This window comes from Aristolochia californica, unplaced genomic scaffold, assembly GCF_029961685.1.
Source record: "Aristolochia californica isolate CCGP_79_NKW_82.1479 unplaced genomic scaffold, dmAriCali1.0.hap1 SCAF_3, whole genome shotgun sequence".
In the NCBI taxonomy this organism is placed as follows: domain Eukaryota; kingdom Viridiplantae; phylum Streptophyta; class Magnoliopsida; order Piperales; family Aristolochiaceae; genus Aristolochia; species Aristolochia californica.
The window spans coordinates 1793862-1819385 of record NW_027181992.1 but is presented as its reverse complement, the minus strand read 5'-3'; the positions used below and the strand labels follow the sequence as shown (position 1 = coordinate 1819385).

Sequence of the window (25524 nt, the reverse complement as noted above, 5' to 3'; positions counted from 1 at the left end):
ACAGCCTATTAGATCAAATAACTTGACAAAAACAGAGTTCTCGACGGAGGAAATAATCCAACGAGCCGAAACAGAAAACAGACTCAGCAGAGTCGTCTTCTCCAGCAATGGCAATGGGAATCAATCAGCGAATAGAAACAATATGCAAACCCAACAGAACGTAATCTTGGCAGAAACAAAACCTCGACAGAGATACTCGGCAAGCAATCGACAACAATAGTGGAGAAACAATCTCACGATGTTGGAAATATGACGAACTAGGCTTAATCTGAGCAGAGTCGGTACTGCAATGGCATGCGGCAATTATGGGAACAACAGTAACTTCCTGGATTAAAAAGAGAATGAACAGGTTGGATCAAGCCAGCGACAATCTTCCAACCAATCTCCAACCAAGCAGATATGCTTCGGAAAAATATATGCCAGCAACAGAGATAGCAACATACCAAACGAAGCAAAGAACCGACGACTTGGTTCCAGCAGAATGCCAGCAGACGTGAAGAAGAGACAAGAAATATAAACTAATTACATTAGTGCCACCCTAATTACATCGTATCTTCCAACAAGATTAACCCAAATCGATTAAGTTGGATTATTGTATAGTTTTGGATATTTCTTGCTTGTCCCCTCTTTTTTATTTCTTTCACAGAATGTTATTTAAGAGCCACAATAATATAGACATATGTATGCTGAAAAAAAATTCCATCTTTCTTTTTAGGGTTTTGACAGTATGTATGCTGCAATTCAGCAGAATTATCTGAAACAGAATCATAGACATGCAAATCTGCTTCATTCTTCCTTTGAGTGATCGGTTAATACTTGAAGCTTGAAGGTAACAAAAATATGCAAACTTACACACAGAGATATTTACTATTCTTATTAAACCTCATTAAAGTGACACAGCACAAACAGGAACATACATTGTCATTTTCATATCTTACACAACGTCCTAGATTCAAGAAGACTGCCTTCCATGAAAATAAACCCATCATTCTACCTAATCCACTTCCAGCCACATGCGTTCACAACAGAGTAGTAGCTTCTTTAAGTAAAGACCATATTTATTGCTCTAAATTTCTGTCATCAAGGTATGCCTATGATGGGTATGAAAGGGTTGATGTAGTAACTGGTGGGAGCAAAGCCCCATTCTGGTGGCAGAGGGAGATCAAAAGTCTTGGAGGATTTGAACCCTGGTGATGACATTTTAGAGGGAGGTGAAGGACATTTAGAAAGGAATGTGAGAGGGGGGGAAACTGTGTAGGAAGCAGAGCTTTTGGCCCTGACAATCTTCGAGACTAAGGACTTTTTATGTGCACATAGCTGTTTAGTCCCACCAAGGAGCATAGCAAGACAGTTGGGGGATGCAGAGGTGGAGGATGATCTTAGGGGAAGTTCTGCTTGGAATAAGCCTTTCTCATCTGTGATTGCATAGACCAAGTTGTCCTCTTTGCTGCATTTCACTGCAACTTGTACTCCTGAAATGGAAGAGAGGCAAACTAATTAGTTGATGCAGAGACTAGATTTCATGAGTTTGTGGGAAACTGTGGAGTAATTTATGAGTTCACTGCCTGAGAATATTTCCCAGCAGCCTTTTAATCGTAGCTAAACTACCTTTAAGCTACCGAGCGAGCTCTTTCTACATAGTAGCACTGCACTACACAAGAAAAGGAAGACTTACCAGAGAGCAGCTGGGGAGAGCAGTCATGGCACGACACAGAACCTTGCACTGTCTGGCACCAGGAAAGACGAAGATGTGTGAGAGTCACAGTTAAGAGAAGCCCTGCAATAACTGAATTGAGAGCCATTCTGCTGCGGAAGAGGGGGAAGATGTTTGGGAGTTGTGAGAGGATAAGTCACCATAGGTGGTCTATAAATAGCAAGTGTTGTAAAATATATTACCTCCAAAAATTGAGGAAATGCCAATGAAGTCATCAAGTATGGCGTTTTGGGTTCAAATCTTGCAAGTATGCTGAGGACTCACTTTTAAAATCTAATTTTTAGCAATCTAATAATCTTACTTTTGAAACTAAAAACTTTTCAAGTTATCTATTCTTGAACTTTTCTGATTCTTTCGTAGTTGCTATCAGACCACAACAAGGAGAAAGAAGTCTGCAGGGGCAAGGTTGCAGGAGTTTGAGATTAACCTTGTAGAAATTATTTACTTTGTCCTGTCTTCCTGCAAGTTATTAATGAATTCTGTAAGAGCTGGAGGATGCCAATAAATTTTTGGTACTGGAAAGAGGAGGAGCACTGAAAAAGTCTGGTGAAACTGAGTAAATGCTACAACCTTTAGCAGGCTTTCATCTTCTTTATAAATGATTTCAGTAGGGAGATTCAATGACATGATGAATTTGCCTCCTTTGCTTAGACATTAGACATTAGTGTTTCAAGGACTCCCATCAGCAGCACATGTGAGATATTTAATACTTCACAAGAACTAAGCAATGGAAATAGGGCGGATTCCCCTTTGGGAGGGGTTCTTGTACTAGAACGGAGTGGAAAAGCTGCACACATTGATTGTATAGAAGAACAGTTGGATTAAGTATTGAATGACAGCAAAAAAATGGGACCTAGGTATTATGTTTTTTATAGGTGACTGGGATAGTGTGGTTGTGTCCAGCCTTTAATGCTTAGTAAAGTCTCATTAAATTACAGAGAGTCTCAAAATGCTTAAAATGTTTATGATATTGCATTGACTGAGGAAACTGCCCTGACTTTAAGTTATATTATGTGGACAATCTGATGTAAGACAGCCTGAAATGAAATAATGCCTACAGGGGTTGGATTTATGTGGATTCATGGTTGTCGATCCAGTTAAATTGGTTGAATTAAAACAAGACAAACCATAGACGCACTCCTTTTATAATTAAAATTGGGTGCTTCTCTGAATTGATGGCATCGAAGTGAATTTTCTTGCTTCCACCTAAATTTAATGCATTTTTTTTTTCAGACTTGCATGCAGCCTTCTTTCGGTACTCCAGCCCAGACATTGTTGACAACGTCTAAAACTTCACAGAAATGGGATTTTAGGATCGATGCTTTTTTTTTCTTTTCGTTTTTTTCTCCTTTTTTGACAAATTTGTCTGCTCAGGTATCGATGGAGTCACTGAGAGTCAGCTCAGGACAGATGGGTTCAAAAGGAGATTAAGTGTAACTTTTACATCGTTCTTTACGCTTTCAGGGTTAATTTAGAAAAGAAGCTCGTGGACACAGAAAAGCACGCCAGTTCCTCTGCAAATTGGTGGACGCAAATCCAATTCGTTGCGGGCGGAAGGCTAGCTTTTCGTCCGCCCGCGACGAAAGCTAGCCTTAAGTATTCGAAAATTGATATTAATAGATAAGAATGGCCTACGAGGATAAGCAAGCATTAACAATTTAACAGAGTCAGTTTCCGAGGGTGCCACGAGACGTGGTAACCTGAGAGCACTTCCCGGGCGACCAGCGGCGGAGAGGAGAAGGAAGGGCGAGGAGTTTGACGGAGTCTCATGGAGAGTCCGCCTCCCAATTGCTCTTCAGCCTCCCCGCTTCCGCAAAAGTCTCGGGAACGGAAATCCTGCTTTCCTGTTATACTTGCATGGATGAGACGCGGGTCCCGTCCTTTCTCCTTCTTCCTCTCCGATTCATCTCTGTCCAAATCTTTCCAACACCATTTTCCACCGCCATCTCTCTGTTTCCTTCTCGTCCCTCTTCCTCTCTACGTTTCTCTTTCTTGTTTTCTTTCTGGGGAGATCGAACGTTTGATTCTCACTCCTTCCTCTCTCCTGACTCAGAAATAGTTCCCGAAGGAAAAAAGGAGAAAGTAAAAGTTCCCAAAATATACAACAAGCAAACCTTTTCATCCATTCTTTGTAAAATAGAAACGATGTGCGAAGAACTGTCGCTTCATAGGTAGCGTCATCTCTTCTGCTTCCTGCAAGTTTTTTTTTTCTTTACTGCACTATGCTGCATTGAGAGCTATGTTTTTTACTGGTTTGATTTCCTTCCTGATTTTTTAGCTCGTGAAATTCAATTTTCAAAAGGCTGTGGATCTCAAGAATGAAGATATATCGTGCTGGCGTTCTTTCTTCTCTTCTAAATTTTACGTAGCCAACGAGTTGAATTGTGATTTCTTGAACGGCGATCTTCCACGTTAACTAACAATGGAGCCATTTATGAATCTTAAAAAGAGCAAGTAGTGATCTAGCAGTGCACAAATTCGTAGACTTGATCAGGAAAATTCTCGATTTTTTGGCGGGCCGTTATTTGATGAGAATGATCGATCATTTTTTTTTTTCTTGCACCGATATTTGTTTATATCTTCTGTTAATCTTCTCCTGTTAATCTTCTCCTGTTGCATCTCCCTTGTCAAAACTCAAACCCATGTTTAATTTCAAAATGGGATATTGTCTTACAATGTTCGGTAATGCCCATTTGGTCTTCTCTAATCCGCAGCATGTTGAACGCTCCATGATTTTATGGACATTGTAGAGTTCCCCAATTTCATCAGATAGATTAGAAGTCATGGAAGCCGTTCAAGGTGTTGAGAGCGATCCCAGAAAATCATTTTCTTCGTCATCATCCTCTTCTTCAGAAGATTTCTTCCAAATCGATCCAAAGGAGCTTGCTAAAGCAAAGGGTAGTCACGGCGACGATGCCCCTTTTCCTTCGACACCCGGATCACCAGAAGTAGAAAAAGTTGTCCACCATGGCTTGCCGCCCAAGTACGGAGGAGGTCCTCCAAGTGGAGAATTCATCAGGTCATCCGGCACACTGTCTGACTTACCACCAATGGGCAATCCATTCACAGCGGATTCTTACGGCATTAATACTCAATCTCCTCCGGTACAAGTGATGGGGAAGAATGACATCCCTGATCCTTACAGGATCCCTTCTACAGTCTTCGCCAGGACCAAGTCGACCACCCCTATGGAGTGGAGCGTTGCTTCAAATGAATCATTGTTTAGCATCCATGTAGGGAACAACAGTTTTTCCAGGGATCATGCATTGTTGATCGGACGTTCTGGTGAACTGACCAACTTCCCCAGCCCGAACGAACCCTTCCCTCCACCACCAACTGGGCCTGAAACGCCTACTAGCACTTGGGATCCTAGGAGCGGCGAAGGCCTCGAAAAGCCGGGCATGACCGAGGCCGCAAACGCTCAGGCCATGAAAGATGTTCTGAGGGCGGCAGCTGACGAACATGTTACTGAAGCGGCGTCACCCGTTGTTGGTGGGGGCAATAACTCGCCCAGCATTTCTCGGCATTCGGATGGGAGTGGCGCAAGCATCCAGTCGTTCGCATTTCCGATGTATGCTCTCAATTCTCTTCAGCTGTGTTTGGCTTTTTCTATTGAATATCCATTTTTTTTAAAGCTAATGAGTGGCAGTTTCGTTTCCAGATTGATAGGGGACGGGGGAAGAACTGTCTCTGCTAAGGTTGTAAACATTGAACCGCCGCATCATCAACACCAATCGCAACCGCCGCCGCTGTCACAGAAACAACAGTCAGAACTGGCACAGTCGCCGGACGCCGCCCCGTCAGTGACCCCAAACAGTGGACACGCGAGGTGGATTCCATGCTTCGCTTGTTGCCCCTTCTGTTGTTGAAAGAGCGAGTAACCCGGTTGCCTCGACTCGACATCTTTCCTCCTCTTCCGCTCCCCTTCATGTGTGGTGTTGTACTGATCTGGTAAAGTTCGTAAAAACTGGACTTAAGCACTGGCTCAAAGATTAAGCAGAAATCGTAGCCATCCCAAAGAACTTTATTCGTTAGGGTTCCAATCTTTTAGTCTCTCATCAACCTTTTGTTTCATATCTTTGATGAGCTTAGAATTCAGATGCTTCTGACCATGGTTTTCCCTGCTAAATACTTGGTCAGCATGCATCTGTTGTTCGTTAAGATGGATTTCTGTCTAATTTTGAGAAGTAGTGGAAAGAGCTAAGAAAGAGATTAATAGATTCAGAAGATCTATACAAAGGCAGGAGCAGTGTTTGTAAGTTATATGTACTTTGATCCGATTTCATAGTTGCTAAATTCACCTTTCTTGTATCTTGTGTAAACTTTCGGTAAAATCTATCTTTTATTCTATTGATTTCATACAAATACATCGTATTTATATACAAAGAGATTAGGGTCTGTGAGTCTGCAACTCACACCCCAGTGACGAGACTTACTTTCTCGAAAACGCAAATCAAAGAAACGGAAACTTCACAGCTGACTAAAACGAGAAGTTTCCAGTAAACAAAACCAAATGAAACCGAGGAGTTTGACTCACTGTAGATGATGAAGAGAGAGACAACAGCAAAAAGAAGGGGAAGGAGGGGTGACCCACTGTGGACTACTTCAAGATTGAAACGAGCTCCTGTCCTGTCTTTCCACGCGAACGCGGATTTCTGCTTCCAAGTTTCATATCGGTTGTGGGGAAGATGAAAAGACTCAATTTCCAGGGGATAATGCAGGGCCATGGATGCACGGTTCCGGGCCTCGTCTTCAGTCTTTCTCGTAGGGAAAAACGGTTCTAAGTCTAAGATACGGTTATTTTGGGTTTAGTAGAATGATTTACAGCCTTCTTAGTCCTTTCTTCTTCTCCGTCTAGTTCCATTCACACCCGATTGATTGACCGGTTAAATCCGAGGATTTCCAGAATTAAAAAACTGGGAGATCTGATGGAACTTTTTATTTCACAAGATGAATTATCCGGTTGTTTCGGGACTTTTCTATAGATTCTATTTGGAATTAATCGAGTTGATGGAGTGGGTTTCACCGATCGAAAGGAGCGTGTCTGAGTGACGCAGGGCGCAAAGAGAGGGGGCCCGGAGCCAAAGAAAACAGCGACGGCAGTCTTCGCTCGTGGCCGCGTAGTAGACACCGTGTGTACGTCCATTCGACATCTCACAGATGGAAAAAACACGAAACTCCTCCACTCAGCTCGTGTACGGCAATGACAGTAGTCTGGCTTCTCTCTGTAGAAAACAAAAAAAATTCTAATCAATTTAAAAGTCGTGGTGTAAGAATCTTTGTTGTAAAACTTTCTTAATGGCCGTGTGGAACTTTCCTGGGCACTTTCTCCGACATTACTCGGTTTAGGCCTATTTATAAGCGAAGTCGTGGATTTCGACAGACACCTAGAAAGAAGACGATGAACGCACCCGGAACAAGAGAAGAAATGAGTGATTACCTGCATCCACCAGGATTCCGATTCTCCCCGACTGAAGAAGAGCTAGTTGGGTTTTACCTGAAACATAAACTTGAGAGGGCGAGGGAGGACGAGTTGGCCCGCGTTATCCCTGTTGTCGACATTTTTAATAGTAGTTTAGATCCGTGGCAGCTACCAAGTTACTCCTTTTCCTCGTCTTCTTCTTCTTACTCTTCTTTTTTTTTAGTTTTCTGGCGTTCTGGAAGATGGGTTTTTCAGTTAATTAACAACGGCGGAAGTTTTAGAACTTCTTAACTTTGGCAGTGATAATCACGGTTCAAACTTTACCTCAATGTTGAACTTGAAGTTTATAAACTGCTCGCCATTTTTAACTTCAGAAATTTTTTTCTTCTTGTGCTTTCTGTTTCTTACAGTCTATGTTCTTTGTTCTTCATCGTGGTTTTAGTTGTGTTTAATTTCTCACTTGACACCGTTGAGCATTTTTGCTATCTGATCAAAATTGGAATTCCAAGGAAAAGACAAAAGCCTCTTCTTCCCTATTAATGCTTCCATCCATACTGAGATCAAAGGACCAGACCAACTTTTTCGCTTTTGTGCCTGTAACAAGAGCACCGTACCGTTCAAATGACCAGCAGATCAAGACCTAATTTCTTACTTGCTCGCAGGCCTTTCTGGACCAGTCAGTCAAGGTGATCGGGCGGAATGGTTTTTCTTCTGCCCCAGACAAGAGAGGGAAACCCACGGAGGACGACCTAACCGAATCACTACTTCTGGGTACTGGAAAGCCACCGGCTCTCCTTCTGTCGTTTACTCTTCCGGCAACCGAACTATTGGCATGAAAAAAACAATGGTTTTTTACAAAGGAAGAGCTCCCACTGGAACGAAGACCAAATGGAAAGTGAACGAATACAGAGCGTATGAACAACCAATAGCAGCCGACGCAAATTCTAGGGTATGGTGCAGTCGCTTCGCATTCCTCATCTTCTTTTCCAATTTCTTGCTTTCTGATCTCTTTGCTTGTAAAAAACCCTAAATTGTGTTTCATGAGCTCTTTCAATATCATTTGATCAGTATTGTTTAGGTTTAAAATGTATAGTTGCACTTTCAGATACAGTTGTATTTCAAGAAACCTCAATTGACAATGTTTCTACTTAATTAATTTACAGCTGCGAAATGAATTCAGCTTGTGCCGAGTATACACCAAATCAGGATCGTTGCGTTCGTTTGATCGGCGTCCGTTTCCAATATCAGAGGTCAGAACGGGCTGTGTAGGGAGGCGAGCAAGATCGGAAGCAATGCATTTAGGTGGTAGCAACGTTGGAGAGTCCTCGCAGGTTACTACCGCTGGGATGGAAAGAAGCAGCTCTTACGATAGTTCTTCATCAGGCGATCACGCTCAGACATACTCGGCTGCCGAAGAATATGCCAACCATAACTTGGACATGATGAATTTGGAGGACATACTAGATTCGCTGGACTGGGAATGAGAAATATCTGCTCAAATTCTACAAGAAATCTGACCTTCTTCATCTTTTCACTTTCGTTATGTTGTGTTTTCTCTCTCAGGGTTTGTGTCTGAATAGTTGTCTACAAAATAAGTGGATTCTGCCACATTTGTAACAAAGTACTAAAATGATAAAGATAGGGAATTCTTCTTCTTCTTGTTCTTCGTTTTTTCCTCATGATTCTCTGGACTGGGCGACGACTGGGAATCTCTGCTCGAGTCTTGGGAGAACGGCTATCTTCTGCATCTTTTCACTTCGTGCACATGTGTTTCCTTTTCTCATGGTTTAATTTGTTTCTGAAGGTATTATTGTCTACAAAAATTGATGTAGCAAACCTGCAACAACTGAAATTACAAGGATTAATAGAAATTACTTCTTCTAAATTTTTTATGCTTCCTCAATATGCATCATCTCATTGTAAATGTAAAAGACATCCAGTTTTTCCATCAAAAGATTTCAAAGAACTATATCCTATGTGGGGTTGAAGAATTCAGAGCGGACTGCCGACGTAAACCTAATTTATCTGTTAAAGATGCACAAGGTCAATAAAGTTTTTGCGGTGCAAATCTTTGAATGAACGGATCATTTTTAGGGCGGAGAAGCGATCTAGAACGGGATCTGCTGCTTCCATGTTAACAGCAGAAACCCAACTTGCACCAATCTCAGGGCAGAAGCATAATAGAGATGGACAGAACAAATGCGGGAATCAGGTCCCCGTTTACCAAAGCATATGCATTGAGCACTATCGTCTCTAATGAACTACGAAACCCTTTTGCACTGTTCTTCTTTCCGAGGGAAGAAAGGGAAACAGATAGCTAGGTATTTCCCCACATTGTTCTCTTCTATACTTTGCGCCATTTTAAAATAGCAGAACTTGTTTCCTGATCTTTTCTCGCAATAGATGAATTCAGTAAATCAGATTCGAACCACCCGGACAAGGAGTCATAGAAAAAGCAAAGTCTGGTTTGGCCACAAAAATAAGATAACCATGTCGTTGTGAAGTACACAAAAGCTTTCGTTCAAATGCTTCTACTGCTTTAGATAACTTACAAAGAACTCGCTATATGCAATCATGACATAGTTATATTGGATGAAATTTTCTATATGCTTCTCATAATGAGCTTCCAATAACGAGAGAGGCTCTCCTCGCCCTGAAGGAGGAGCTCGGCGCGAGCACCCTCCCTGAACCACCATCGTGTAGAACTCTTGCATGATGTAGGGGACGGCCGGGACCTTTTCCCTGTCTGCAAATGTTTAAGAACGAGAGAAGCTCTCCTCGCCCTTTTTTTTTTTTAATTTTTTTAAATTTTATATACCCTTATGATCTTTCGTCCAGTTTAACCATCGCTTTGTTCATATAGAACCAGTTAAACTCCATCCAGCTATTTTGACTAAGGGATGTGTGGAGAAATAGTTGCTGAACATCGTTGGTTCGTGGAGGACCCTGCGTGTTAGGAAATTTCCTTTGCGATAGGAACTTGAAATCTTGTTTGAATATCAAGTCTTTAGTCTGATACGGTCATGTCATTTTTTTTTTTTTTTTGAAAGTTAACGGAATTTATTTGTAATCAGTATCACAGAAGTAGGTAGATAAGTCTTCCGTCTTATGTGATTATGCTCAATTAACTGATAAAGACAACAAAGACTGTTGAATGCCTACTGGTATCTGCTTACTGATGACTCCTTAATGGCTTTACTTTTACTGATTAATTAGACTAAATTGAAAAAAAAACATGAGCAATATCTCTTGTTTGTGCTTATGCTTGATTCGTGATGAATGGATGATGTTACAGGGTCTCTACTTCTGCTTTCTGCGACATGTACCGTGATGTGTTTTTTTTTTTTGGTTTTCAGGATTTTCTCCAGAATAAATGTTTCTAATTTTACAAACACAGCTTTTAGACTCTTTCAACGATCAATGTCCGGCCTCTTGTCTCCTGTCGTTTCCTTTATTCCTTTCAATATCTGGGGTTGTATTCCAGAAGGTCCTCTTTGAATCTACTGCGTTACTTGCTTGTTGGAGTAGAGTGGAATAGCGAAATACCAGAGGACTTTTCCGTGGTCCCTTGTATTTCATTATCTGCAACTTTCGTTTTTTCGGAGAGATAGCCCCCAATTAGACATAAGATTACGCATGAAGCAGACAGATCTTGGGTTCTTCTCTGTTTTCTACGTCTGCTTCTTCTTAGTCATGATGGCCACATACAGATGCGATTGAGTCAAGACCCGCATCGTCGTTTTTCTGAGGCAGGTGGGACCCTTTTGCCCACGCGTTGTTCAGTAGGACTGCTTTCTGATAGATGCTGGTTCGTTGGCTCCATCGTGAAGACAGAAGCAAGAAGGACGGATGGACGAGAACGAATACCAGAATTCTATGTTCCTGAGACGGTAGAACTTGGAACCGGTCACGTGTCTTGTTTTATATTTATCTACACCCCTTTTTCAGTTCTTCTCTCTGCACTTGATTTTCAGTGTTTTTGCTTAAACTGTTTGTTGTAATATCCGAAACAAGGGGAAGGATTTGAGGCTCTCGGATGAGTCTACTTTAGTCACCGTCGTTGACTTGGGTGGCTGACGACGCTCTTAGGCTGCAATCTTATCATCCCTAACCAGAATGGAACTGTTGCTTTCTTGGGTGAGAGTGAAACTGTTTGACGATTTCCTGTTTTTTTCCGTTTGTTTTCTTTTAGCTCTCACAACACGCCAATGGCCATCGTCAATATGAGAGGAAAACTTTTCTGAAAACTTAACCGGGTTTTTAAGGTAAATGGTCCTATTCAAATTTCAATACAATTTCATTCCGAGATTACTTACCACTTACCAGGAATTGTTGAATTGCTCTTTGACTTCTTCTTTCTTTTTCCCATTAGTGGACTGTTTTATGGGAATTTTATTAAACTAACCACTTTTAATAAAATATTTATCAAAATAATCAACTTAGAAACTTAATTTTAAAAATACCTAACTTTGACCGATCAAAAGTTGGGATCGGCCCAACTTAAAATTTTAATTTTAAAAATACCTAACAGGTTCAGTGTTGGAGACAGCAGGTTGTAATTGATTTATTTTGGGGGGGTTAGTCTACAATGAAGTGGAATAAATTACTCCCATATTACCTAGTTCATTAAATAATGATGTTAGTGTAGAAAGAATTGAATTGAAGTGAGATTACACCATTTCATTCGCTCAGGCAAAAACGGGGGAAAGTTGATTTATACCTATTTTGCGAATCAACCACTTTCCTCGCGCGACGCGCGTTGCGATCCTTCGAAAATTTTCTCCTCCTTCCCTCCCTCCGCCTCCGTCGCCATGGCCCGCTGGCTGACAACGCGCGCCATGAGGAAATTTTTCCTAAGTTAAGAAAAAATTAAACCATCGTAATAAGAATAATAATTTATATTTTTTATTTATAAAATAATTATTTTTATTTATTTAATATATTTATTTTACAATTACTATATTAAATTAGTGATTTAATAGTCATAATTAAAATATTTTTAAATAAATATTTGATAAATTATTTTGATTTACTTATCCCATTGCTATAATTAATTAAACCAGTGGTTTTAAATTTTGTGACAATATATTATTAACTATTAATACATAAAAAATATATATTATGTTATTGATAAATATTTTTATTTTTTATTAGTATATTAAATTAATGAGTTTTAATGTTAAAATATTTCTTAAGTTATTACAAACTAATTTATTTATTTATTATGTGTGCTTATGTTATTTTTTACTTTTTTTATTAATTTTAAATGATTTATTCTAGTCATAATTATTGTATTAATTTATAATAAATTATAATAATTAAATAATATAATAATTTTTTTGTTAATTATGATATTAACATATTTTAATACTACACATTAAATCACTTATAAGTATTTAAATATATTATAAAAAAAGTTACTTATTCTCTTCTTTATATTATACTGTTCATTTGGGGACACTAACACTGGAATCTGTTTTCCAGCCACTTAAATTCATCTGCACTAATACCCAAACTGTTATTCATTCATAGATCCTGTAACCTCCTGTTTCAGCTTCCCGTATCACACATTTTACCTTCTATAATTGAAAGAAGTTAAAAATAAAATACAATCTGGGCTCAATCCATACAGCTGAAAGTTTAATCAGATCACACAGCTTGTCCATTTAATCGTACTTGAAATATTAATCAATAAGCAATTCTGGCAAAGATCACATAAATGTGCAAAAAGGTTAACATTAGTTATTTCTTTGAAAAAATGACACCCATTTTTACCAATCATGACCTCAATTTTCCTCCGTTTCCTCCATTTTCAAGGTTGAAGGTATATACCGGTAAGCTTTTTAAGGGTACAGATATGTACTTCATTTTACATGAGACAGAAAAAGAGTACCTTCACCAGTCATCCTCAAGGCTAACACGATGGAAACACAAGACGGTGCATAGAAGAATAAAGAAAGATGTAAATTCGATGATCATGGCTCCTGTTTGGATCAAATGCGCATGTCTCAATATTGCAGGAATTGCTATACTTCCAACAGCAGACGCACCAGTCAAAAACTTTGCAGCATTTATCCAGCTGCCACAATAAATAATAGGATTACGATTAGAATATGAACCCACTCTACAGAGAATATTTTCATTAACAAAAATTATGGCAGAAAAGTTTGCTCTTTAACCAAACTGTCCTTTTGAACAACGATCCAAAGGGTTCCCAACTATATTAATCTGTAAAAATGACTGAACTCCATAAACTTAAAAAGTAAAACAACTCACCCACCACCTTCCCTACTAGTAAGAAATTGACTGGAGCCACCTCCAAAAAACAAGCAGGGCATTGGAATCAGAACATACATTAGAGCTGAGGAACCAACAAAAGCCATTTGAAATCTTAGACCAGGTTTTCAACTGCATGACGTCAACCTGAAAACAAATCTATTACCGACTTCAAGAAAAAAAAAAAAAAAAACTGACCTGTTAACATAGGCCACCAGTTGCTGTATAAAGCACAAGCCTGAAATAGAAAAGAAATTATACATAAACTGGAATACTAATGACAAGTTTCCATATCTTATTTTTCAAAAAACACTAAATAATTTAATCCTTCAACAAAAGCCTAAAACAAAACGCCTCCATAATACTGTAATAGACATACATCTCCAACTTGTCGACAGGTTGTAAAATATTTGAGAGTCGGGAAATAGTGGGAGGGAGGAAAAAAGTTGTCATTTATTACAAAGTGGAACAAAACAAAACCACATGATCAATAAAGTTCTTGAGAATCCATAACAGTGCTCTCTTCAGAAATTAAGTGGCAATAGAAATTCCACTATATGACTCTTACCGAAAAGCATAATGCAACATTGTTTCTTTACTCATTTTTTGACTTCTATGAGGTCATTCTCCACATCTATATTACGAATGGCAACAGATCAGGTTGGTGGGGTGCCCCCCCACCCTGTGACAAGGTTGGTTGGATTGATGCTTCGCCCCATTCAGTGTTGTCCCATTGGAGCCTTGTCTCTGCCTCACACTGGAGTCAGGAGAAGGGATGTCATTAGGGAGTAGTTGGACGGGGAGGCTCTCTCTTCAATGAGGACTGTCATCCCCACAGGGCCAGGTTGCTCAACACTGTCTCCACCCCGAAACCCTGCAGGGTTTTCTGACCAACCTCATCTCCGTCCTGTAGTATGGGATGGCATCCTTGTCCCTGCTTTAAGTGTGGGAAATCAGGGCTGATCAAGAGAGCATACCTGTTTAACCCACTCCACATCTTCTAATTTTTATGCAAAAATTACCATATAGCAAAATAAAACACAGAAAATACATGATCATGCATGACATGGAGTAAATAGAATGGAATACCCCATCCACAGCCAAGAAATCTTAAGAAATTTTGTCTTTTCTGGTTCTCAACCAGGTGATACTCTTGCAAATAGACCAATCTTGCTCATCTTCACCTCCCTCTGCATTGTTTTGTAACAAAACCTCCCCCTTCATTCATTTTTTTTCCAGTCAATGCTTAACATACAATTTTCCTACACAAGCAATGTATATTCCAGTCACAACTATGTCACCTAACCATCAGTTTCAACACCCTGGAATGCAACCTCTGTCTCAGAGTGAGTAGAAATGTTGTATCACCATTTCTAAGACCCTAAAATAGATCCTTGTAACCAACACCAAGGATCTTGGACTTACATGTGCAACTCCGAGATCCTTTTGTACTAAAAAGCCAAGGCAAGATGGCACTAGAAGAGCTCAAGCGGTGGTATATGGGAGCTGGAGGATGAGTAGTATTATCCAGATTTGAACTTCGCTGAAAAAGCTCATTTTTAAAGCTGGTGGTGGAATGTTAGGAATCTAAATATTACGGTGTCCAAGTGTTTTTAATTACAAGTAGGGTGGATTAAATTATAAGAAGAAAGGATGGGTCCTGCATGGGCTTGGGAGTAGTTACATGAGATCAGTTTGTTAAGAGGGGTGTTAATCAAGAGGAGTGGTTTGCATGAATTAGATAAGTGCTAGAAGGATGATGAGATGTGTTAGTATAGATAAGCATTGTGGACCTGCCACCAAAGTTGTACTAGTATTTACAGAAAAAAAAAAAAAATACTGGCAAACAATAATCATTGTTTTCCCCTGGATTAGCCACTAAACCTGATACAGAACCATATTAGGGAAGCCTAAATTTGATAATATCAGCTGATGCCATTAGGAAAAACATGATTTCTAAAACACAAAACAAAGACGAACAGAACATAAAAAAATCGAGAAGGCCAGCACAGCAGTATTTAAATCAGATGTGTCAAGGAAAAGCCTCATACACAGTAGCTACTGCACTATCACACATTAAGCTTTCAAAAAATCAGAGAAAACTAAGGCTGCATGTTCCTTTCATTATACTAGTTTACGACAAAAAACCACCCTCATCCTACCTTTTCTTTGAAAAACTGGTTCCATGCAAAAAGACAAAAGGCCAATAATAGATAACAAGCAAGATTAGGCGGGTTTAGCCAATACAAAGAGAGACTGGAGGCTAATTTGATCCTTAGCTAATTGATCAGTCATACAATTAGCAGAGATATGAACGTAAGACCAACTATAGTCCACCTCCTATTTGAATCTTAAATTCCTAGAGATGGGAAAGAATACCAGTATCTGAAGTAGAATGCTAGAAGAAAACATGAAAGCAAGTCCAGCAAGCCTGCAGAGCAAAAAAAAAACTAGAGTAAGAACTTTCACTTCTAGAAATGGCAGAAATACACACTGCATGCACAAAAACTTAAACTTACACTGCACAACATGAACGGAGATCCCCAAAGCATGACGCCCAAAAACCAAGTAGTCAACAAAGAAGAAGGAATAACAAGTTAGAATAATAGTAAGAGAGTATATTTACAACATTAAAACAACTAGAGAGACTCTGTCAATTCCCATACACATAGAATAATAAAATCGGTCACAAAGTGATAAAATAAAACTTGCTTTATTCAAGGCTTAGTTCGCAGACTTAATATCCTTTATTAGAATGTAATTAATTAATTTATTATTTAATTTTTGTATTTTACTATTTTTCCCCTTTTTCTCTTTTTACTGTATAAAGCTTCATGTATTTTGTAACAGTGTTTTGAATAAAACATTTCACGATTCAACCCATCTTCGTCTTCTCGACTGCGCCAGCCCAACGAGCAAAGCAACGGCTCTTTCCAATCCTAAATTCTAATATGGTATCAGAGCGGATGATCCTCATCCTCTGAATATTTTCGGCCGGCGGGCCTTCTCTCCTCCATTTTGGCGACTGGTTTCGGCTATCGTCTATTTCGCCCTTTCTGGCGGAACCCTTATGGCAGTGGCTGATTTCAGCTCTCTATTTCGGCGGATCTTCCGACAAAGAGGTTAGATTTCGTCTTCCTCCCAAATATTTCTTTTTTTCGACAGACTTAAGCTTCTGTTTTCTTGGCGAGATAGCGCCGTTGCCGTGAAGGTTGGATTTTGGTAGTGGTGCTCTGGCACCATTGCCGTGAGGGGTGATTTGCCTCTGGATTTGGCCGAGAGCTGGTGCTCTCTTTGGATTTCTTTGCCTCTGGATTTGGCCGTGAAGGTTAGATTTTTCTGGACTTTTGTGATTGGCCGAGAGTGTGGTGATTTTTTTTCTGGACTTTTGTGGCTGGCCGAGAGGTGGTGATTTTTTTTTTCTGGACCTTTGCGGTTGGGCGAGAGGTGTGCTGTGGTATTTTTGTTGATCAGAGTTTTTTTGTTGAATTCTGAAAGCCCTTCATTTCTTTGGAGAATTTTCTTGGGGGCTTCATGGAGACTTATTCATCGACGGGCGTTTCCAGTTCTGGTCTTCGTACCAGTTCGACTCGTTCCACTTTTGACGAACCATCGAACCCCTACTATCTTCACCATTCGGATAATCCCGGGCAAGTTCTTGTCTCGCAGCTACTTACCGGTGAAAATTACACCAGTTGGAGCCGTGCAATGTCCCTCGCCTTATCCGTGAAAAACAAAGTGGGATTTATCGATGGTTTCATACCTGAACCTCAAAGTGCTGATCCCCCTTTGCTCAACTCCTGGACCCGGAATAACCATATTGTCATATATTGGATTTTAAATTCGGTTTCCAAGGAAATCTCTGCGAGTGTTATGTTTGCTGCTTCTGCCCGCGAAATTTGGCTTGCTCTTCGGGATCGTTATCAACAACGCAACGGTCCGCGCATTTTTCAACTTAAACGAGAATTGATGAACTCGCGCCAAGACAAGGATTCCGTTAGCACTTATTTCACGAAGCTGACGACCATTTGGGAAGAACTGAACAATTACCGCCCTCATTACTCTTGTGGAAAATGTTGTGGTGGCGTTAAGGACCTTATTGATTACCACAACATGGAGTATGTCATGTCATTCTTGATGGGCCTTGATGACTCTTTCTCACATGTTCGTGGTCAGCTGCTCCTCATGGATCCAATGCCTCCTCTTAATCATGTTTTTTCTCTAGTTGTCCAAGAGGAACAACAACGGAGGACCCCTCATGCCTCGAGTTCGCATACCCCCACCAACACAATGGCATTCGCGTTTAAATTTGGGCAGACAGACGTTCTTAAACCTGACCCACAAACCTCTCAGAAATTTCACTCAACTTACAGTGCTCCCCGGAATCCGAACCCCAATGCTTCCCAGAATCAGAATTACCATGCTCCCCGGAATCCGAGCAAGGATAAGTATTATTGTACTCATTGCAAGACTGTTGGCCATACTATTGCTCGGTGCTTCAAGATCCATGGCTATTCGACTGGACCCGCCTTCAGGTTTCCATCGCTGCTGATAGCCTCGGTTCTACTTCTGTTGGGAGTCTTGTGCAGAATCTTGACTCCGCCCAGTTCCAGCAGCTCGTGTCAATGCTTTCTACACACCTGAGTAGCTCTGCACAAGTCACCACTGCTCCGGAATCTTCTACATCCAACTGCGTGGCAGGTATTTGTTTTTCTGTATCCTTAAATCCTTTAATTTCTTCACCTCAATCATGGATTATCTACTCAGGAGCTACTCGACATATTTGCTCTCACGCTCCTGCTTTTGTTTCCTTGCATGTTATCCCTCACACTACAGTTACTTTGCCCAATAATACTCAACTCTTAGTCCATCTTGCTGGTGATATTAAATTGCATCCTCACCTTGTGCTTAAAAACGTACTATTTGTTCCTCAATTCAAATTCAACTTGATCTCTGTTAGTGTTTTAGTTACTGACTCTGGCCTTACTGTAAGTTTCCTTCCTGATTGTTTTGTTATCCAGGATCTATCCACCCAGAGGACGATTGGCAAGGGTGACAAAGTCCAAGATCTCTATGTCCTCAGTGCTCAAAGTTTGAATTCTGTTAACAATGTTTCAGCCCATGTTTGGCATAATAGGCTAGGACACATTTCTTTCCAGCGACTTGACTTTTTGAGGATCAGTTGAACTGCGATGTAACTAAATTACATAAATCAGATCCTTGTTATATTTGTCCTCTTGCTAAACAACGTAGACTATCTTTTGAATCTCACAATAACTTATCAAAATTTCCTTTTGATCTTGTGCACTGTGATATATGGGGACCCTATCAGACTGTTTCTCACACTGGCCATCGTTTCTTCTTGACGCTTGTTGATGATTGCACTCGATTTACTTGGATCTATCTATTAAAGACTAAATCTGATGCTATCTCTGTGATACCACGTTTTTTTAAAATGGTTTTTACTCAGTTTAATGCTAAAATCAAAGTTTTTTCGATCTGATAATGCCCCTGAGTTATCTTTTGTTGAGTTTTTTCAAGATCAAGGAGTCTTGCACCAGTTTTCCTGTGTTGAAAGACCTCAAAAAAACTTAGCTGTTGAAAGAAAACATCAACACCTCTTGAATGTGGCTCGATCACTGTTCTTCCAATCCCGAATTTCAGTCTCTTTTTGGACAGAATGTATTCTTACCACGGTTTTCTTGATTAATCGAACTCCTTCTCCTCTCTTGCGACACAACACGCCTTTTCATTTGCTATACAACACCGCTCCTGATTATCCCTCTTTTCGAGTCTTTGGTTGTTTAGCTTTTGTTTCCACCTTAGCTGCTCATCAAACTAAGTTCCACCCTCGTGCTCGAGTTTGTGTGTTTATCCAGCTGGTGTGAAAGGCTATAAATTCTATGATGTGGAGACCAAACATGTTTTTATTTCTAGAGATGCAACGTTCCATGAGGAAGTTTTCCCTTTTCATACCATCACCAGTTCAAATACAGTTCCTGATCCTTTTCCTGATTTGGTTCTGCCCCACTCCTTCATACAACCTCATTCTCTCCCAAAACTTGATTCTTCCCCTATTCATGATTCACCAGCTAGCTATGATGCTCCTGTTGATGATATTCCAACTCATAATCTTCCATTGCTTGTTCCTTCTACATCTACTGGTACTTCTCTTCGAAAATCTACTCGGACGATCCATCCACCTCATTACCTGCAGGATTATCACTGCAATTTACTTGCTGGTTCCTCTCCATCTGTTTTACCTCTACGTCTTATCCAATCTCTAACTACATCTCTTATCATTCCCTTTCTAATTCACACAGACAGTTTGCACTCAATGTCTCTGCTAAAATTGAACCTCAATACTATCACCAAGCCGTGAAGTGCCCTGAATGGAGGTTAGCTATGCGGGACGAATTGAACGCTCTGGAAACCAACAAAACCTGGACCGTCACTTCTCTGCCTCCTGATAAACATACCATTGGTTGCAAATGGATATATAAAATCAAGCTTAAATCTGATGGTTCTCTTGAGCGATATAAGGCTCGTTTGGTAGCCAAAGGCTACACACAACAAGAAGGTTTAGATTTTGTTGACACTTTTTCTCCCGTGGCCAAATTGGTCACTGTGAAGGTTCTTCTTGCCCTTGCCGCCTCTCATAGTTGGCATCTAGCTTAGCTTGATGTCAACAATGCTTTCTTAAACGGTGATATTTTTGAAGAGATCTATATGGATCTCCCTCTTGGCTACCTTCGACAGGGGGAGTCTTCTTCATCTCACAACCGACTCATTTGCAAGCTTCACAAGTCCCTTTATGGTCTCAAACAAGCTTCGCGGCAATGGTATTCCAAATTTTCTCATGTTTTAATCAATTTTGGTTTTCTCCAATCGAAATCTGATTACTCTCTCTTCACCAAAGGTCATGGTTCTTCCTTTGTTGCACTATTGGTTTATGTGGATGATATCATCCTTACTGGCCCTTCCTCTAGTGCTATTGTTGAGCTCAAACAATTTTTGCATACTCAGTTCAAACTCAAGGATCTTGGTTGTCTTAAGCACTTCCTTGGTCTTGAAATTGCTCAGTCCAAGGCCGGTATTGTGCTTTTTCAACGCCATTACACCTTACAATTACTTGAAGATTCGGGTTACCTAGCTTGTAAACCCACTAGTGTTCCCATGGATCCCAAACTTCATTTAACTACCACTAACGGTGACCTGCTTCCTGATATAACCCACTATCGGCGGCTTGTTGGGAAACTTCTTTATCTCACTTTATCTCACCCCGACATTACTTTTGCCGTTCACAAGCTCACTCAATTTGTGGCCCAACCCCGCCTTCCTTATCTCCAGGCAGTCCATCATCTGCTTCGTTATCTCAAGACCAGCCCTGGTCAAGGTTTGTTGTTTTCTTCTACTTCTTCCTTGCAGGTACGCGCTTACTCTAATGCTGATTGGGGATCATGCCTTGATTCTTGCCGATCTACTACAGGCTTTTGCATCTTCATTGGTGATTCTTTGGTCTCTTGGAAGACCAAAAAGCAGACCACCGTCTCTCGCTCCTCCGCTGAGGCTGAATATCGAGCTCTTTCTTCTACTGCCAGTGAAATTATTTGGTTGCACCGACTTCTTCAAGATTTTCAAGTCAAGGTTGCATCTCCTGCATTGCTCTATTGCGACAATCAAGCTGCGATTCATATTGCTTCAAACCCCACATTCCATGAGCGTACAAAACATATTGAGATCAATTGTCATTTTGTTCGTGAACGGGTTACTTTGGGCGTTCTCAAGTTACTTCCCATTCGTTCTCAGTACCAGTTAGCCAACATGTTCATTAAACCTCTTCCTTCCACCCACCTTTTTTCTTTGTTGTCCAAGATGACAATCAAGGATATTTACAAGCCACCTTGAGGGGGAGTGTTAGAATGTAATTAATTTATTTATTATTTAATTTTTGTATTTTACTATTTTCCCCTTTTTTCTCTTTTTACTATATAAAGCTTCATGTATTTTGTAACAGTGTTTTGAATAAAACATTTCATGATTCAACCCATCTTCGTCTTCTCGACTGCGCCAGCCCGACAAGCAGAGCAACGGCTCTTTCCGATCCTAAATTCTAATATCCTTCTCTACGATACAGTGCCAAAGTTACTGGAGTCAAAATAATAATGCTGAAACAAAAAAGGGAAAGCAGCAAAAGCACAGTAATTTTAAGGCAGCTGAATGCAATTCCTCTTCAGGCGTTCGTTTCCGTCGATGAAGCAGATGCCGAGGTCATAAAAAAGGAATCAAATTCCAAAGAAACTTGGAAGAGAAGAAGATAGGAAAAAAAAGAAGGCAAAGAACAATGAAACCCAGAAATGAAACTCTAGGTCAATTCTCTAAAGCAATACGTAGAATTTGACAAGAGGGGAGAAGGTTCACTTTTAATTGTATTTAAATGGATAAACAACAATTTCCGGGAGAAGGAATAACCAGACATTCCAAAATAGAAACCCAAGACATATGAAGATCGATTCACGAATGGAATTAAAGCTGAAAGACTATTGAAAGAAGAAGTGAAAGATTCACCTCGAATCATATACCCAGTGGCATTGAAATAACAAAACTATGGAAAACTTCGAAAAGAGCACTCAGTTAACAAACATAATCGTACCTTCGACGGTCATCGCCATTTCTCCGAGGCGCTGCTGGCGATGAAAGCAGAAATCAGGTACCGCGGGTAGTGCAAACGAGGAGGGAATGATGCCGTCCAAACAGACTGGATCCGAATTCCGAAAATTGCAAGCCGCAATGGGCTTGGATGAGTGGCTATCAAATGGGTTAATGGAATTATTGAATTCCATTTCCTTCTTTTGCGAGACAAGGAGAATTCGAATAAAAAATTTCCCAATCATAAAAACCGGCATAAAAATAAAATCTTCTAACCTTTTTCTCACCGGATTGCGTTTACACTCAATTAATTAAATAGTGAGATCAAGGAATTTTCTGGTTCGAATGGTGAAACAGTAAAATTTGATTTATTAAATAACCCCAGGAATCTTTCGTCGTCTTTCATCAAATGATCCCACGAATCCTTATCCATATCATTTATACTTGTTTCCCTTTGTGGTTTTCCAAATTTCGTTGCGCATCTAAGTCTATTTTCTTGTTTTGACCTCCCTAATTTTTTGGAAAATAGAGTTTCTGGCTTGGCTTGGGAGCACATGACTTATTGAAGACCTGCTTGCAGTCTATCCATAATTAACAAACGAAAAAATCATAACAAATACATGCAAAATCCGTCTAATCCCCAAGCCAAGATTATCTTATTTCCTTTCTGTTTAAGAGATAAGATTTATCCGTGTTTTAAATTAGAGATTTCTGCTATAAATTATATATAAATACCACTTTTAAAAGACGTATTTCAACTCAGTCACTCGTTGATCTGGAGACTATGTGACTGATTTCCTCAGCTATTTCCCTTAGCCATATTTCCCACTTTCGACATTAACAATTGACCACAAACCCAGCCGGCATTAACCCACAAAATCAACCACAAACCCAGACGAATAACCATCATTTAGGTAACGACCTTACCATTTTCACAAACAAAAGACCTGCATTGAATACTTGAGTTCCACAGCGAGGTCCGACTTTCACAACGCGCCCGTGAATGGATGAGCTCTCTATTCTAACCGAAAGTGCGTCTTATCCAAGAAAGAAAAGTTAGAGAGAGATGCCAAAACCCAGCAACTTTCCTCAGGTAGTTAGCCGCGAATCTGTTCGAGAAAAGGTCTCAATGGAAACCAATCATACCCCCAGTCTTTTCCTACTCTATCCTACCTACCCACGACAAATCCCCTTAGTTTAGGATGTTTTCACCGGTAGCCTGCTGGAGAAGCAAATCTCGACTGGTGACGGGTGACTGGTGACTGGTGAGATCCTCACTTCCACCTCTAAAACATCACTTCACACTTCGCCTGGGGATCGTTAAATTAGCAGAATGGTGTTTAAGTGATGTTTTAATTTTCGTTTTATGGTTCATAAATGACAGGGCTAAAGATAAAAGTTGTCAAAGTTCGCTGGATGCTTCTGCTGGGTCCTACGCCGGTACCCCCACCTCCGGCAGCTTTACCAGCTTCAATTAATCTAGACATGGTTGCGGGTCACGTAAGGAAAATTTAAAAAGCGTCGAAATAGGATAAGTACTGGGGAAGCTTCCGGAGTTGGAGGTGGCACTTGTTTGTTCGAGCGGGTAAACAATTGTTCGCTCGTCAACGTCACCTCCTCCGCTCCTCCAACTACCTATGGCGGACATCCGACGCCATACGTACCCCACCCCGAACCGTCCGGGATCATCAAATCCTGTAACTCGCCCTAGCATCTGGAAAGATATTTTCTCACGCTCCAAACCTGATCCGGCGGGCCATGGAGAGCGGGTTGGACGTTTCGGAGAAGCACGCAACTTCGCCAAAAACAGATGTCGGCCCAGAGCGTACACGTGGACCGCACTCCCCGGCCGCTTTATCCGAAGAGGTTCTTTACGAGAAACGTGTGGAATCAGAGCACAGTCAAAAGAAGAAACCGAGAAAACCAGGAAACGACAAAACACCGCGGCGCCAACCTATAAGACTAGCGAAAACGACCCTTGAACCAAAACCAAAAAGCTCGAAGCACCTCCTCCCCGATCGAGGAAAAAACATTTACCTCATCCACTTCGTGGAGATCATAGACGACAGAAGAGTAACGAAATCGGGCAACCGGAATCCCGAATAACGAAATCTTGCAGAGGAAAATCCGATCGTGACGGGAGTATTGGAAGTTGGGACATGCTTCGGGACGATTTGCTGCTGAATCCGGGAGCATCGCCGCCGGGGGTGTGGTGCCGGCTGCAGGACAAGCTGTTCGAGGAAGCGCTGGTTTTGTTTCCGGAGGGAACGCCTGATCGGTGGGGGAAGGTGGCGGGACAGGTGCCTGGCAAGAGCGTGTGGGAGGTGAGAGAGCACTACGCCGCTCTGGTCCACGACGTCTCCGTTATAGAGCAAGGAAAGATCGAGATCCCGCCCTACTCCGAGTGGTGCAGTGCCGGGGCGAATCAGATTTCGTTCTCCGGTGGCAGGAACAAGGAAGGCGAGTCCGAGAGGAAGAAGGGCGTTCCTTGGACGGAAGATGAGCACAGGTATTATACTTCTTTCCTGCCCTGTATCTCTTACCTCTGTGATAATGAAAACAATGCGCCGCTTCCGCGCATAATAGCGTGCCCTGACTTCGAGGGCATTTTAGTAATCTCGCATTTTAAAAAAAAATTTCTTCTTCAAACTCAGTCAGCTTGACGTTTTCTGTATTATACTTTTGATTTTACCGTCGCAGGCGCTTTCTTATTGGACTGCAGAAATACGGAAAGGGGGACTGGAGAAGCATTTCCAGGCACTCGGTGCTTACAAGAACTCCCACACAGGTGGCCAGCCATGCCCAGAAATACTATCTCCGCCTAAATTCCACGAAGAAGGAGAAGAAGAGATCAAGTATTCACGATATAACAAATCCTGAAGGTGGTTCCTCGGCCCCAGCCACTGATGCCAATTGGATGGATTCACAGGCTGTGGCGCCATCAAAAGGAGGAACGTCTTCTTCTGCCTACCCCCATTTTGTATAGCCAGAAAAGATAATTAAGAACAGAGACAGCAAGTAGGTCTAGTGGGTTTCTTAGACAAAAATACTGTTTTTGGAAGAAAAAAGATACATCTTAGGTATGATCGATGTTCCGATCGATACAGTTTTACCCAATTGTATATACATACAAACCCTCAATGTTACAAGATTACTGTGCATAAACGGATACCTATTTTATCTTACGTGAATATCCCATGACTGATCTCTTGTGGTTGATGCTGAGTTTTACTAACATTCACCATTTCTTTTTAATGGTGACACCCCACGACTGATTAATCTTGTAATCGATCTCAAAATGGAGAAAACTCAAGAGAAGATTTCGAGGTGGCAATTCTCACAGCATTTGAGAAAACTAAAGAGAAGATTTTGAGGTGAAAATATAAGTTTAATAAATAAAAAAAATGTCAAATTCAACGTAAAATCCAAGACCCAATAGCCCAAACGAGCCAAGCCGCCAAAG

At 40.8% G+C, this 25524-nt stretch overlaps 4 protein-coding genes and 1 long non-coding RNA gene across 9 annotated transcripts; 3 read left to right on the top strand and 2 right to left on the bottom strand.

The window, feature by feature from the left end:
- Nucleotides 1-886: 886 nt before the first annotated feature.
- On the bottom strand, nucleotides 887-1846 carry LOC137959977 (uncharacterized). Its single transcript, XR_011114098.1, has 2 exons — nucleotides 1676-1846; nucleotides 887-1472 (listed from the first exon to the last, which is right to left on the bottom strand). It is a non-coding gene; the product is annotated as an uncharacterized lncRNA (long non-coding RNA).
- A 1532-nt stretch (nucleotides 1847-3378) lies between these two features.
- LOC137960418 (uncharacterized) lies at nucleotides 3379-5959 on the top strand. 3 transcript variants are annotated; one of them, XM_068808044.1, is made up of 3 exons: nucleotides 3379-3885; nucleotides 4429-5285; nucleotides 5376-5959. In XM_068808044.1, the coding sequence occupies exons 2-3, from the start codon at nucleotides 4498-4500 to the stop codon at nucleotides 5581-5583; spliced, it is 996 nt and encodes a 331-aa protein (XP_068664145.1). In that variant the 5' UTR covers nucleotides 3379-3885; nucleotides 4429-4497; the 3' UTR covers nucleotides 5584-5959. The 3 variants fall into 3 exon arrangements, with proteins under 3 accessions (XP_068664145.1, XP_068664148.1, XP_068664147.1); XM_068808047.1 differs by having other exon boundaries at nucleotides 3839-3885; nucleotides 4465-5285; XM_068808046.1 differs by lacking the exon at nucleotides 3379-3885 and having other exon boundaries at nucleotides 4371-5285.
- A 1162-nt stretch (nucleotides 5960-7121) lies between these two features.
- LOC137960260 (NAC domain-containing protein 90-like) lies at nucleotides 7122-8742 on the top strand. Its single transcript, XM_068807822.1, has 3 exons — nucleotides 7122-7311; nucleotides 7799-8085; nucleotides 8300-8742. The coding sequence occupies exons 1-3, from the start codon at nucleotides 7143-7145 to the stop codon at nucleotides 8618-8620; spliced, it is 777 nt and encodes a 258-aa protein (XP_068663923.1). The 5' UTR covers nucleotides 7122-7142; the 3' UTR covers nucleotides 8621-8742.
- Nucleotides 8743-12963: 4221 nt separating this feature from the next.
- Nucleotides 12964-23071, bottom strand: LOC137959128 (vacuolar protein sorting-associated protein 55 homolog). Of its 3 annotated transcripts, none has more exons than XM_068806447.1 (4): nucleotides 22989-23071; nucleotides 13611-13650; nucleotides 13413-13497; nucleotides 12964-13215 (listed from the first exon to the last, which is right to left on the bottom strand). In XM_068806447.1, exons 1-4 carry the CDS (start codon nucleotides 22989-22991, stop codon nucleotides 13032-13034), a joined length of 312 nt encoding a protein of 103 aa, XP_068662548.1. In that variant the 5' UTR covers nucleotides 22992-23071; the 3' UTR covers nucleotides 12964-13031. The 3 variants fall into 3 exon arrangements, with proteins under 3 accessions (XP_068662548.1, XP_068662547.1, XP_068662549.1); XM_068806446.1 differs by lacking the exon at nucleotides 22989-23071 and adding an exon at nucleotides 15792-15858; XM_068806448.1 differs by lacking the exon at nucleotides 22989-23071 and adding an exon at nucleotides 15792-15858 and having other exon boundaries at nucleotides 13413-13452.
- A 1022-nt stretch (nucleotides 23072-24093) lies between these two features.
- LOC137959127 (transcription factor SRM1-like) lies at nucleotides 24094-25223 on the top strand. Its single transcript, XM_068806445.1, has 2 exons — nucleotides 24094-24570; nucleotides 24762-25223. The coding sequence occupies exons 1-2, from the start codon at nucleotides 24221-24223 to the stop codon at nucleotides 25045-25047; spliced, it is 636 nt and encodes a 211-aa protein (XP_068662546.1). The 5' UTR covers nucleotides 24094-24220; the 3' UTR covers nucleotides 25048-25223.
- Nucleotides 25224-25524: the final 301 nt, after the last annotated feature.

Excerpts from the sequence above, each read along its gene's own strand:
- LOC137960418 (XM_068808044.1), top strand. The coding sequence starts at position 4,498 with ATGGAAGCCGTTCAAGGTGTTGAGAGCGATCCCAGAAAATCATTTTCT. Across the intron at positions 5,286-5,375 it reads CAGTCGTTCGCATTTCCGAT|ATTGATAGGGGACGGGGGAA; the intron begins GTATGCTCTCAA and ends TTTCGTTTCCAG.
- LOC137960260 (XM_068807822.1), top strand. The coding sequence starts at position 7,143 with ATGAGTGATTACCTGCATCCACCAGGATTCCGATTCTCCCCGACTGAA. Across the intron at positions 7,312-7,798 it reads AGATCCGTGGCAGCTACCAA|GCCTTTCTGGACCAGTCAGT; the intron begins GTTACTCCTTTT and ends ACTTGCTCGCAG. Across the intron at positions 8,086-8,299 it reads CAGCCGACGCAAATTCTAGG|CTGCGAAATGAATTCAGCTT; the intron begins GTATGGTGCAGT and ends ATTAATTTACAG.
- LOC137959128 (XM_068806446.1), bottom strand. The coding sequence starts at position 15,824 with ATGTTTTCTTCTAGCATTCTACTTCAGATACTG. Across the intron at positions 13,651-15,791 it reads GCATTCTACTTCAGATACTG|GCTTGTGCTTTATACAGCAA; the intron begins GTATTCTTTCCC and ends TTTCTATTTCAG. Across the intron at positions 13,498-13,610 it reads CTGGTGGCCTATGTTAACAG|CTCTAATGTATGTTCTGATT; the intron begins GTCAGTTTTTTT and ends TTGGTTCCTCAG.
- LOC137959127 (XM_068806445.1), top strand. The coding sequence starts at position 24,221 with ATGCTTCGGGACGATTTGCTGCTGAATCCGGGAGCATCGCCGCCGGGG. Across the intron at positions 24,571-24,761 it reads TGGACGGAAGATGAGCACAG|GCGCTTTCTTATTGGACTGC; the intron begins GTATTATACTTC and ends TTACCGTCGCAG.